Source organism: Malaya genurostris, chromosome 2 (assembly GCF_030247185.1).
Source record: "Malaya genurostris strain Urasoe2022 chromosome 2, Malgen_1.1, whole genome shotgun sequence".
Lineage (NCBI taxonomy): Eukaryota > Metazoa > Arthropoda > Insecta > Diptera > Culicidae > Malaya > Malaya genurostris.
Window position 1 is genome coordinate 339254604 of NC_080571.1, and position 13603 is coordinate 339268206.

At 36.8% G+C, this 13603-nt stretch overlaps 1 protein-coding gene across 6 annotated transcripts in view; it reads left to right on the forward strand.

The window, feature by feature from the left end:
* The window catches only part of LOC131431744 (klarsicht protein), a 627074-nt gene that overhangs the window by 561609 nt on the left and 51862 nt on the right, over positions 1-13603 (forward strand). For 5 of the 6 annotated variants that reach the window (XM_058597617.1, XM_058597616.1, XM_058597618.1 and 2 more), the window contains one exon: positions 4176-4538. In XM_058597617.1, the coding sequence (XP_058453600.1) occupies positions 4176-4538 (363 nt within the window). The remainder of the gene's footprint in view (positions 1-4175; positions 4539-13603) is intronic. The other variant, XM_058597621.1, reaches the window with a different exon arrangement.

The following is a 13603-nucleotide window of genomic DNA, read 5'->3' on the forward strand; positions in this document are numbered from 1 at the left end:
CGAATTTGATTATCAGATAGCTTTCATATAATTGCTGTTAAGAAGGCCAAAATGGGTGTTGAGGACCCGGCGCCTTCCAGCAAGAACATCTAGCCATATAATAAAGAATTTCGCTATACCAGCTTAAACCCGCCTGATGGTTTGTTTGTTAGAAGGGTGCGTCGTACTCATTTCAAACCTTCAGGGAGAAACACAAAGCTTCTCCCACGTGACTCAGGTTGGCAATCCACTCCATCATCCAGTCATTCACTTGTAAGATATCCTGATGCACTCCTTGCACCTTCCCGTTGTCGATATAATTGAGCATAATACAATACCTATAATATAATATAAATTAATATTAAACAAAATATAATATAATACAATACAATATAACATTAATATAATATAATATAACATAATAAAATGCAATACAGTATACTACAATATAATTCAATATAACAGCTTTAGCACAAACTTTTTTAAAAAGCTGTGTAAAGCATACAAGTGAAAATCCGTTAAAAATCACCGTTGCACACGACTTTGCACGTATAAATGTCTGTTGGATATCTGTTCTCTGTGATATAACAGAATATAAAATAATAAAATATAATATAATACAATATAACACAGCACAAAGCAATATAATATAGAACATTATAATATAACATTACACAATATAACATGATGTAATATAATACAATATGTTCTAACACAATACAATATAACACAATACATATACTTATAATATAATATAATACAATATAATATGATATAGTGCAATGTAGTATAATACCATACAACATAACATGACAAAATATAATATTTCTTTTTTAACAATAATAATCATAATAACAAATAATGCAACAAACAACAGAGCCACACGTTGCAACATACTATGATAAATATTGCACTTTAGGATGGACTTCAAACTACAAGCCATTTCGCACCCTCTCATTCTGCTACTAACGCCGGTCTATGGACCAAATGTCATCATAGACGCTCGGGGAGGCATGCGATAAGAACTTGTGAGGACTTAGTTATCTCACCATTTGACGACCTCAATTAAACCTTTTGGACATTTTCATTAAAAACCTCTTATCCTACTTTGACTTTTCAAAATTTATTTAGACTTTCGTTTGAAACAGACAAAACCTGCTTGTACCAATTCTATTCAATTGGATGTAATCGACAAACCTTACCAACATGTTTTGAACGGATGGTTTTCACGAAATAAGTGAAATATCTCGAAGAAAAATATTAAAAATGCTGCATCAATAAAAAGTACCTTAAAATAGATTTTTAAAAAACGGCACTTGAAGAAAAAGATCACCTAGCAAAAACAGTTAGCGTCCGAAAAAAAAATTCTGTCTTTTCATGTAAAACTACACCAATGAAGGTCATTTACTTATTTGTAGGATGTTTCTTATTTCGATCGTATTTATTTTGCTAAAATTGCTGTAAAAAATTTTGACCGCTTTCAAAAGAGTATGCAAACAGTTTTTACTGGCTTCAAAAGAGTATGCAAACAGTTTTTACGCCGAAAAGGTAATTTCGCCAAAAGAGCCATTTGGCCGAAAGGGTCATGTCTCCTGTATAACTAATGAGGCGCAGCCACATAACCAAAACCAACCGAAGACCCGCCGTCGGAAGCGGCGGCCTCTTGCATACAAACCTGTAACCGCCTCGTTTGCCCGGGCTACTCATAGCTAGGTTTCTTTGCTTTAGTTAGGACATGGCGTCGCCGCATTAGATATTTTTTTTCATTTTCACCTAATAAACGGAAAATACCACATACATTTGCCTGGTAGATACACCTATGCAATTGCTTTGATGCTTAGTAGCTAATAGTCAACAACTTTTCTTGGGAACTCCGTTCCTAGGTTCATGGATCAATTTTTATTCAATAGTACAAGAATCAATCTTTAGTCAAGAAGCACAATTGTAGGTCAACAAAACGGGTGTTAACGCTATCATCTTTCATTTGTATTTAATTTAAATCAATTTCAATTACTATTTTAAGACGATTTCAGGATTCGGCGAAATAACCCTTTTGGCGAAATGACTTTCGGCGAAATGACCCTGATCCGTTTTTAACTTCATCTATAGAAAGACTTTAGAACTGTTGCAAAACCGACTTTCGAACGAAGCCTCGGAGACCCATAGTGTTATACACCAATCGACTCAGCTCGACGAGATCGGAAAATGTCTGTGTGTGCACCTTTAAACGAGTTCAATTATCGCGAAATTTTCTTAGAGATGACTGAACCGATTTCAACAAGCTTAGGCTCGTTTATATTCTGCCATTGATCTAGTTTGAAGATCAAATGGCTGTGACTTCTGGTTCCGGAGATATAATGGTACAAGTGACATAAACAAAAACATGCACTTTTTGCCTTTCTCATATAGAAAAGCTATGCAATCAATGTAAAACCCGACGGCCCGGAGGACCGAGTGTCATACGGATCGGGTTCGGGTTTAAGAAATTACTTTTCCAACCATCTCTAATTTACATGTCCAGAAAGAGTCTTTAAAATGAAAATTTCTCGTGTCCTAGCGAAAGTTAACATGATCAATTCAGTTCTCTGAAATGTTATGTTTATTAAGCTAGCAAAATCGCTCCCATCTGTATTAACGGAATTTATCTTTTCAAGATGTATGTTTACTTTACTGAAAAATACTACCAAATATTATGATAGAAAGCTAAACACTTTCTCCATCTCTATTTAGACTGCATTCGATAATTAATTCCAAGCATATTTCTGATGCACAGCGATTAGGTCACTCGCCGTGCTGCTTCCCGATGACGCCGGGTGACGATTCCCATCGTCGTTCAAAATGCGGTCAATTGTTTCTAACAGTTTTGCTTCGACTTACCAAGGCTCGACCGTGTGAGCTCGATCAGTAGCAGCTGACTGTCGGAATCTGGAATCCTCTTGCGGTAGCAACTTTCCAAATGTGTCATCGAAATTGGCTTTATGGGCAAGAAGAATCTGTTGCGTTGATTGGCCATGGAAAATTTTTGACAACTCAAAAAACTCAGTTGTTAACCCTGACTTCACCGAGGGCATGTGGTCATAAATTGCTGACTTCCATGGGAGTAAAAACAAAATCAACAAACAACCGAACACAGAGGCTTCTTCACTTCCCCTTGAGATGACGGAAGATGACAGAAACATTCATATCCACAAGTGGCACCCGTAAAAGGGGATTTCTTTCTTCTTTGTCTATGGGCTCTGGCATCGTTATCTTCGTCATCAACAACAACGGGACTGTGGAGTGTGAGAAGTGTCGCTTTAATATCGATGTTTGATTTTGTGTGTCGGTCGCAAACAAACATCCCGAAGTAACACCTTCCCAGCCTAAGCCAAATAAATCAATCATCGATCCGATTGATCCTGGGATACTGTGAAGTTGCGAACGTGCAACTAGTCGGGTTGACGAATTAAGGAAAATCTCAACGAGTTTTAACCGTCGTCGTTGTGGTTTGTCCATAAAGTCTCTTATCTTATCAGGGGTTTGTGTGGTTGCGAGCCTTTCTAGCTCTTTTTCCCTAGTGTGTGGTAAATTAGTTTACTGTGACTGTAGGCTATGATCAATTGTAATTCGTGTACGAGTTTTGAAAATCTATTCACGATCGTCGTAAAAATGTTTAATCACTGTTCACTCCGAATCAAATGCTGATATGAGCCGCTCTTCCATTTTTTTTTTCAAAACCTACTATACTAAAATCACTTTTCACGTCAGTATAGTTCCGTTCAGCCCACTGCCAGGCTACTTTGATCGTGCTGGCGTTGTTGTTTTTTTTTTTTCTCTAAAACATATTTATTCCATCGTTTCGAGCACGATGACGACGACTGCGAGGAGATATATCTGGAAGTGCCAGCGATGACAGTCAAGTGGCTCAGTTGTGGTTTTGAATTGGCACACTGCACAGTGTACTTTGCATACACCAGCTGTTGGCGTGAATTTTCGCGTTCACCGTCTCGGTATAATTTACTAGTCGTCGCTCACGTCATCCATTCAATTTTTTCTACCTTCGGGCACAATAGCGTTGTTTGGTCAGTCAGTCAGTCAGACTATCTTATCGCAAGATTTGTTCATAATTTTGTTTACCATTTAGTGTGTTTTATTACCGATGATTTTATATCTTTTTGTGTTTTGTTTAATTTTTCACTCATCCGGCGGCGAAACAGCAGCAGCAGCAGTATGCGACCAGTTCGATCCAACGGTTAGTGCTACACGCGGAAACACTGGTACGGGACGAGATTTTCGCGAAAACCCCGAAAACTGTGGTGAAAAATCCGCACTACCATCATCACCACCATCACCACCACAATCATCGTAACTATCACAATCAAACGTACCAACAGCAGCAGCACCAGGGAGGAGGAGGTGGCAGCGGCCCCCATCAGCTACATTCGTCGTCTGCATCGCGTCTTCACGCGACACTTACCGGTATCGGTGGTGTCAGCAGCCACAACAGCGTCGTCGTCAACAGTTCCGGCAATCGGAAGGTGGAGAAAGTGATGAGCAATCACAAGATCAACCGGATTGAGGTGAGTTTGAATTCCGTTTGCTTCTTCGTTTGCCGTTCGTCACGTCGGACGCGTATCTGTCAGCCTAGGTAACCTTGGCTTCGAAGAGACCCAGCTTGCTAAGATCAAGGTCTTTCGAATCGACCGGCTCGCGTCGGATGATGAGCATGATGTGCGGTTCTTGAAAATAATTATCAGAGCCGTCTTTGACCAGGTTATACCCATTAATGAACTCGATTTCTTGCATCGGGCACTGGAGTGTGTGTACAAAACAGAAAGACTAAAAACATTATTAATTTTAATTGACGGTCAATCAATTACGAATCCATCAATTTACACACACACACACACACACACACACTTCAAGAGTGCTTGAAAGTCATTTCAGCAATGCACCGACTAAAAACTATTAGCTACTCAACTAATGTCGTTTTCGTTTTTAAATTGCACTACACTGGTGTAGCGTAAGCTGCACTGAAACCGTTCGTTTTTACCAATTGCACTACACCAGTGCTACACTTTTTCTGCACCGATACCACTGGTGTAGCACTCATCAAAAGTTTGGTGTAGCTCTGTGCAATGGACTCGTTTATTGTAGTCAATGGTTACTGTTTATGTTTTCGTCATTTTTGTTCGTTTATTCATGCCTCAGTGTAGCACTGCACCGGTGTAGTGCAAATTAAAAACGAAAACGCTATAAGATTCAATTCGGTGCAATTTTAGAGCTCAGAGCTTATCACAATTGAGGTTTTTTTTTCTCGAATTTTTCGGTAACTCGTCTCGTGGGATTTAAGAATGAATGTTCTGACATTCATTGGGAGTGAATATTTTTTCATCATTCATCATTAAACTCATTTATATTCGGGAAGTAACACCCCAAAACCTGATAAATTCATTTCTCGTTTTCCATCGATGTTTTTTTTCTTTTCAAAAGAAACAGCTTCAGCCTCATTTTCGTGCATCATGTACACGAAAAAACTAGCGATCGCAAAACAACTAAAATATTAGTTGTATATCTGAATTTGATTGGTTGAAATTTGGTACCACTTGTTGTTTTAACTAAACTACCATTTTTTATTTATCTTACTGGCAGTTTAGTAATGGCACCCAGCGAATATACGCACCACGAACGAGTAATGAAACGTTACAGTTGAGCGGTACAGCCTAAGCGGTCAATGAAACGTTTCAATGAGGTATCACTCGTGCAACTGAGCAATGACACAATCTCAGCAAAGTTACCTGTATGCATGAAAGCAAAAAATGACTCATTTGTTTTCACCAATTTTTCAGTTATTTGAACTTGAGACGCCTATTGCAATAAATATTATTTACTTCTAGTCTCTTCGGGAGGTAGCTAATCGTTCACCGTTTGAACAACGAAATTTTACCTAGTTAGCAGCTTATAGTTTTGTCACTAAACTCTCAGATAATGTAGAAATGCAAGATTAAAAGTCCCAAGAGAAAATTCACCAGCAAAATGTTCAAAGAGCTTTAAGAAATTTTTCCCCCATTTCCTTCGTTTACCTGAATGATTATGACAAAATCATCAGATATGTTAGTTAAATCAACAGCATTTTAGTTGAAACAACCGAGGCGTGAAACAACAACTGCAATATTGTAATTTTTTGATCTGCGGGTTCTCCGTGTATGAACATCACTAAATAATTAAATTACTAGACCGAGATGATACCTTTTTTATCAATCCGCATGTGTTTTTTGCATGAATATTCTTCGGTGTTTTAGTTCTCATGACATTATTTTAATGACCATCATTTTAAGCGGCAATTTGAGATTTTAATCACTCATTACTCTGTAATGTCGAAACTGCAAATCGGATCGAATTTTAATCTAAAAGTGTGACAATCGATTGAACATTTCATGATATGTCGAAGTAAGTTCCACTTTAGAGTTTACGATAATTCAGCCGGTAGCCGGTGTTCAGGAACCAGCATAACCAAAACCGATTCGTATGGCCATATGACGAATTAATTGTTTTGAGTTTTTAAAGGTTTTCAGAATTGTCATCTCTGTAATGTAAGCTATTTTTGTTAAAACTTTCTCTCCAACATGCATAAAACTCCTCATCTTTTGCATCACCAGATTACAATGATCCAAATGATACATAATAACTTAAAACTAAAACTTAGAAATTATTCTATGATGCGAGAAAACTAATACTAAATATACTATTCTAGTTACTAGAACCTATCGAGATAGATAACTGAGAAACAGCTTTTTTAGAACATTACGCGAATGATGAGAGTCAAATACATTGTAACAATTATTAAATAGGTGGCACATACTAGTCAAAGTTTCGTAGTAACCGTAGTTAGACCTAGTTGAGGGTATTCTAAGAAATGGGTGATTTTTTCTGTGTGATTAATTTATGTGAAATAGACATTTTTATACTAATCACCCTGTATCTCCGAAACCGGAAGTTGAATCTGACTGAAAAGCAAGATGTTTTATAGGATCCACGAGAAAAATGAGTTACACAATTTTAATTTCGTTTCACATACCATCCTGTAGTTCCGGAACCAGAAGTCGGATCCAAACATATTTCAGGAACCGTTTTTGAGAGCATACGATTTTTCATATGAATCTGAGTTTGTAGAAAACGGTTAAGTCATCTCCGAAAAAATTGAGTGAAATTATTTGTCACATACGCATTTACAGATCTCGACGAATTGATTCGAATGGTATATGGGTGTTTTGTTCTTCCAGCATTTATTGCTGTAAGCAGTTTAACTTAAAATAATTATGGAATTGCTTTCAACTCGAAAATGCTGCCATCATCTGGTTTACATATGTCATATTCGAACGATTATGTTGCCAAAAACGAACCGTGCTAAAATCTGTCCGGGGCAAAATATCGTGAAAAGGGATTCTGTACACAGTCTTTTTGGTACTTAGAAACAATTGTATGTAACAAAAATCGCATTTCACGTTGCTCCCAAGCATTGCTTTGTCATACAATGCACAAAACTCCTACTGCATGAATAGGGGGTAAAGTTGCTTATACAAAAATGTCGATGTCTCCTTTAACAATGGACGGATTTTAACAATCTATGGCTTGTTGGATAGCTATTACCGTGCGGAATCTAAGTCTAAAAACATATTCTGTTTTCAAGGTCAATTGCGACAGATATTGTCAAAAAACTGAAAATTTTAACATAAAACTTCGTATAACTCAAAAAGTAAACATCCGATCTCAAAACCATTCAATAGCGTTCTGGGTGATGGAGAGACCTTTCATTTGCGACTAGTTTGATCAAAATCGGTCCAGCCATCTCTGAGATCTCGACCTCTTAGTTGACAACACACATACAGACACACACACACGCGCGGACACTTGCTCAGTTCGGTGAGCTGAATCGATTGGTATATGACACTCGGCCTTCCGGACCTCGGAAAATTTTTCTAAAGTTTGAGCGAATTCTATACCTATGTTTTGCCTTTCTCTATAGAAAGGTATTAGAATTGCTGGAAAAACCGACTTTCGAACGGAGCCTCGGAGACCCATAGTGTTATATACCATTCGACTCGGTTCGTCGAGATCGGAAAATGTCTGTGTGTGTGTGTGTATGTGTGTGCACTTTTCGAAGATATTTGAACGCGCTCAATTTTCTCAGAGATGGCTGAACCGATTTTAACAAACTTGGGCTCGTTTGAAAGCTACTGTCGGGCCATTGATCAAGTTCGAAGATCAAATGGCTGTGACTTTTGGTTCCGGAGATATGATTCTATAAGTGACGTAACCGACAAAAAGCGTTGTATTTGAACGCGCTCAATTTTCTCAGAGATGGCTGAACCGATTTTAACAAACTTGGGCTCGTTTGGAAGCTACTGTTGGACCATTGATCAAGTTCGAATATCAAATGGTTGTGACTTTTGGTTCCAGATGTATGATTGTATAAGTGACGTAACCGACAAAACACGTTGATTTTTACCGCTCTTATATATAAGGGTGCCAAAATTTTGGGATCACCTCTATTTTCGTTAAGTTCTAGTGCTCAAAAGTTTGAGCACCTCGAAAACAGCCTTCATGCAAAATTTGATCTAAATCGGACATGCTTAAGGGGTGCTGCCCGGTGGTAAAGGTTTGACAATTTTCGATCTTGAAAAAGCACCATAGGGGGGGGGGGTACATGAAATTTCCAAAATCGAAAATTTTTTTTGATGCTAAAACTCTTAAAACTGCATAAAACATCGAAATTTAGTGTCATCTCAAAAAAAAATTTTTTTGAAAAAATCAACTTTCTGGAACTTTTATATTTTTTCTAAGTCCCAAAAAGTCGATTTTTTCAAAAAAAAATTTTTTTTTTTCGAGATGACAGTAATTCTCGACGTTTCATGCAATTCTAAGCCGTTTGGCATCAAAAATTTTTTTTCGATTTCGAAAATTTCATGTATTCCCCCCTATGGTGATTTTTCAAGATATATGAAAATTCCACTGAGTGGACTAAGAAGGCTTTTTTAGATTAGCATCACTGATTATAAATAGGCAACGCAAATGTCAAGCACTAGTTTGGGAAAATGATGCTGACTGTGTGACATAAACACTGAAGCATGCTTTTGTGAACTACTCGAATCAATCTGAATCAATTGGTGTCAAAATTAGTATCTAAATTTATTTAATAAAATTATGAAACATATTTTCATGAGACTGTTATGAAAGAAGAGAAAGGCATTATCACACCACTAGGTGGATTAAGAAGGGTATTTATTTATTTAAAAAGGTAAAAATATATATTACGAATCGCGGGTCCTCAAGAGATTTGGTCTGAGCTTTGAAAACCAGTTGTTTCAGGAAATAATAAAATGAATCTTGTTGATGATTTTCACCTTTTTTTTGAAAAAAAAAAAGACTAGGCAATCATTGTTGAAGCAAGGTCATGTACCATACAAATCTGATTGTCTGTGTGTATACGAACTTAGATTCATCTAGCTCTAATCTAGCCTGTCATTGAATTTTATCTGGATCCGGCATCCGTTTACTACTAACTTCTCTTATGAAGTGGAATTCCAGTGGAAGAGATTTCAGGCCGTTATACAATTTTAAATGTTTTTTTTTTGCTGAATCTCGTTATTATTTTTTCCCTTGAAGGAGAGACATGATCTTCAGAAAAGGCATGTTCAGCTACTTTTCACTTGAAATGATGTGGTAGTTCTTTCTCTAATTCTTTAGATGCTTTCGCTAATTCAGCGAAGTGCTCTTTGAAACGGATGTCTAGAGTTTAAGTTTAAGAAAGAAAATTGCGGGAATATCCAAAGATATTGCGTTTTTGAAAAAATGCAGTAGATTTGGATTAATTCCCACATGCTGTAAGATTGGGAGATCTTTTTCTAGAAAAATTCTAATTAAAATTCAACACGAAATTTTGAAAGTGAAGGTTAAAAAATTGTATAGCATTCAGAGCGTAAAAACTTTGGAATGCTATAACCTTCACTTGAAACTAGCGAAACAATATCCCCAAGGCTTCGAAACTTTTCTAAACAAAGTAAAAATTGCAGAACATTGCGAATCCGAACGCAAACGAATTCTTCTTCATAAGAAATTCGAAAAATTTACGTTCCAAAAATCTTTCAGACCGTCCCCCAAAACCTCCAGTACAATTTTTGGAGGATTTTCTTGTAAATCGTTCATCTCAAAATTTTACCAATGAACAAACTAATCCTTTAAATCTTGGTTTAAATTATGCAATTTCTTCAAAAGTAAATTTCGAACAAGTTATTATAGACATAGAAACAGGTTTAAATAACTGTGATCTTTCCTTTCCTCAAATTAATGACGCCAGAACTATCGTAGCTGACCTTCCTACCCGTTTGTTACTACCTGTTTCTTCCTGTTTTTACTCGTTGACAATAAGACATTTCGTATAAAAGGAGCAGCATTACAGCATTCTTTCAAACAAACTTATAAAACCGATACACTGAAGAAGGATGTAAATAACATTCCGAAATACGCGTATCTGTATTGTAACGTTTGTTATGCTTCATTAAAGTATAGTGACTTTGTGAAAGTGTAATAACGTGACAGTGAAATAGTGGAATTAAATGGTACATAAATAGTGCAACTGTTTGGGGAAGTTGTTAACTGCAGCTGGTGTATCTTGTTCTATAGGGAGTGGGACCACATGGCTTACCATAGTGAACAGGTTTTTGGCAATATTGACATGTGGCTATCTGATTGTCATAGGTAACTAGTGATTTCTACGGAACCCTTGTATCTTGGCCGAAAATCACATAAGAAGGTATAATCTTCTTCAAGCGCACAAACGTACGCCATTTAGAAAAATTCTTCCCCTTTTCTTTTTCGATGGAAAGAATCTCTCCGTACTGGGGCATTGTTTTGCGAATATAAGGTTCACAGATGCTTGAGCAATCAACATTCGTTTGGAACAACCATATTCTAGTTTAAAACAAGCATATATTCTTTGAATCTAAGATATCTGGGTATGATACAACTTTTTTTTATTTAAAAGACATTTTTATTCAGGCCTATTTGCGTACAAGCTTTACGTGGCCGATTGAGCCGATTTTTTAAATAATTTTTTTTTTGTATTCGATCTCGTTGTCACCCTTTTTCTAGGGGCTCCTGCGAGGATTGAGAGGCACTTTGTTCGTGGATCGTGTGGTCATCCATTGACGCATCGGTGGTATTGTTGATTTCCGTCTTCTTTTCATTTTCCTTGTTATTCGCAGTCTTGATCTCGCTGCTAGCTACTGTAGAAGCGCCTTGTTGTGCACGAAACAACTTTGTTTTTGGTTTGTTTGGCAACTAGTCGTTGTGTTGTTTTAAACAACCGTGATTTTTGTGCGTGTAGAGACTGCTACAGTATAAAGTTTATATATAAATATCGAATTGTTTCTGAGATATGGTTGCTCAAAATGGGACATGCTACTTCCGCAGAGATAAACGATGTGCACACTTTTCACCAATCAACACACACACACACACACTTGTCACGGTTGCACTATCACTAGGGATAACTGTTTCGACCAATTACATGTCTAAGACCTTCTAAATGTCCATTTCCAGAGCACAAAAATCCACAAGACTTATGATAGATTTCGAGAGGTGGTCCGAGATTGCTCCCTTACTTCGATTCGTGGAGAACGAAAAACATCTTCTAAATTTGTAGATCATACTAGTTGATGGCCCTACAAACTTAATCTGGCATGGTTTCGGTATCAGGTCCCAGAAGTACCGGTCTGAAATTCCAAAACGAAACCCACATCGATTTCTCAGAGACGACCTGAGGTTTGAGAACTGATAATAGTCCGACTGAAGCCAAATCAGGTTAACAAGGTGGATGGGCACCCTGAAACTCTGAACCTTTGATTTTAACCATAGTAACAATGCTCATGGACTCCCTTTTATAGCGATTTAAGTCTTTAATCGCTTTATTAATGCACGCTAATACTTGCATTGTGGTATACTCCAAAGGTATACTAAGACAATCCCAGAAAACTGGCATCATGATCTTTCCGACCCATTAAGCCTTCCTTCCAGGCACTCGTGTGGATTCGAAGTACGACTTCAGTCCATTGTCGGGTAATCATTCGTCGTCTAAGGAATGGGAAGGGATGTTAGTCCAACACTTGTTGTTACTAGAGGTCGTATATACTACTGCGCACTGCACAAATGTCACGAGAGAAGGATATTTGTTAGTACAAATTTCAGTATATTTATACCACTAAACTCACTCACTTCCCGAGTGAAGGTTTCCACAATATCATATATTGAAGTCCCGGGAAGTCTTGATTTACAGCTCTTATTCGAGGAAACTGAAGAAAAATTTCCAATGCTATCGCGTAAAGAATAAAAACTTCCCTATTTTTAATAAATGAAATTACGTGATATAAAATAAACGAGTGAATAGGATTTAGACAAAATAGTTGATTCATTGCATTGACATATTCTAAACAGTTGTTATAAAATCATTTTAAATCACCAAATAAAGGTCAACAGATTTCACGCGCGTCTTGATTCTTCATTATTTCCGCTTTATTATTTTAATTGTTTATTAAAATTATTAATTGGTTATATTGGTTGATCTGGGCAGCCGGCTACCGAGACAAATATAAATTTATTGTTTGAAATAATAATATCAAGTTTATTTTTGCTATGTATTCAATATACCGATATATGTTATCTCTGTTGTTAACTTTGTAATATCAACGGATTTGCGCAATAGTTGATTTTTATCATTCAATTTATAATCATGAAAGACAATCAATAGCATGGAAGAAGAAACCATTCCAAATAAAACTTTTCTCCGAAGCTAGACGGAAATAAATAGATTGAATGAAGAGATAATTTAGTAAAATAGAGTAATCAGAAGTGAAACATTGAAAATATCTGATAACTGAAAGGAAAAAGAAACTCCTGCAATTGTCGCCTTTTACGACATGGAAGCAGGAACCCAGTGGATCTATTCTTGGTTCATTTTTTTTCCGCCGGATTCCACACGGCATTTAGGCTATCAATCTCCTAGTGGACCCCAGCCCCTCCTATAGGGTTCCTACAACACGTGAAAACAAACTACAAATTTTTCTTGACTTCAGTATGACTCATAAAATTGATCATTTCCACCAGAAATGATCTGGTGGTGTCATCTTTTGTTAAACACCGAAAACTTACTTCCATTTCGAGGTCATTTACAAACTACGAAGACGAAAGTTTGGCACTTTCGAATCCCTCTTGTGCTTCGGTGGCTGCTTCAAATTCTCTTCTTTTTATTATTTTGGTTGGCGTCACCTCACTTGAGAGACTCTTGTTCTAACCTTTTAACGCTCAAGGGAAATATATTTCCCTTCTATAAAAATCGTTATACATTCTTCAAATATTATTAAACCGATGTTTTTTTTACTGAATGCTAAAAAACTTTAAAAAGTTTGAAAAAGCGACGCATAGAAAAAAGAACAGATATTAAATTTGTTATGTGCAACGTCCACTTGTGCTAAACAAGTACACAAGTAAATTAATTAAAATACGATATAATAAACTCAACTCTTCGTTTATTAATTTCTGAGGATCATAGGGAAAAATATTTCCCATGAAATTAAAGGAAACTTATGCA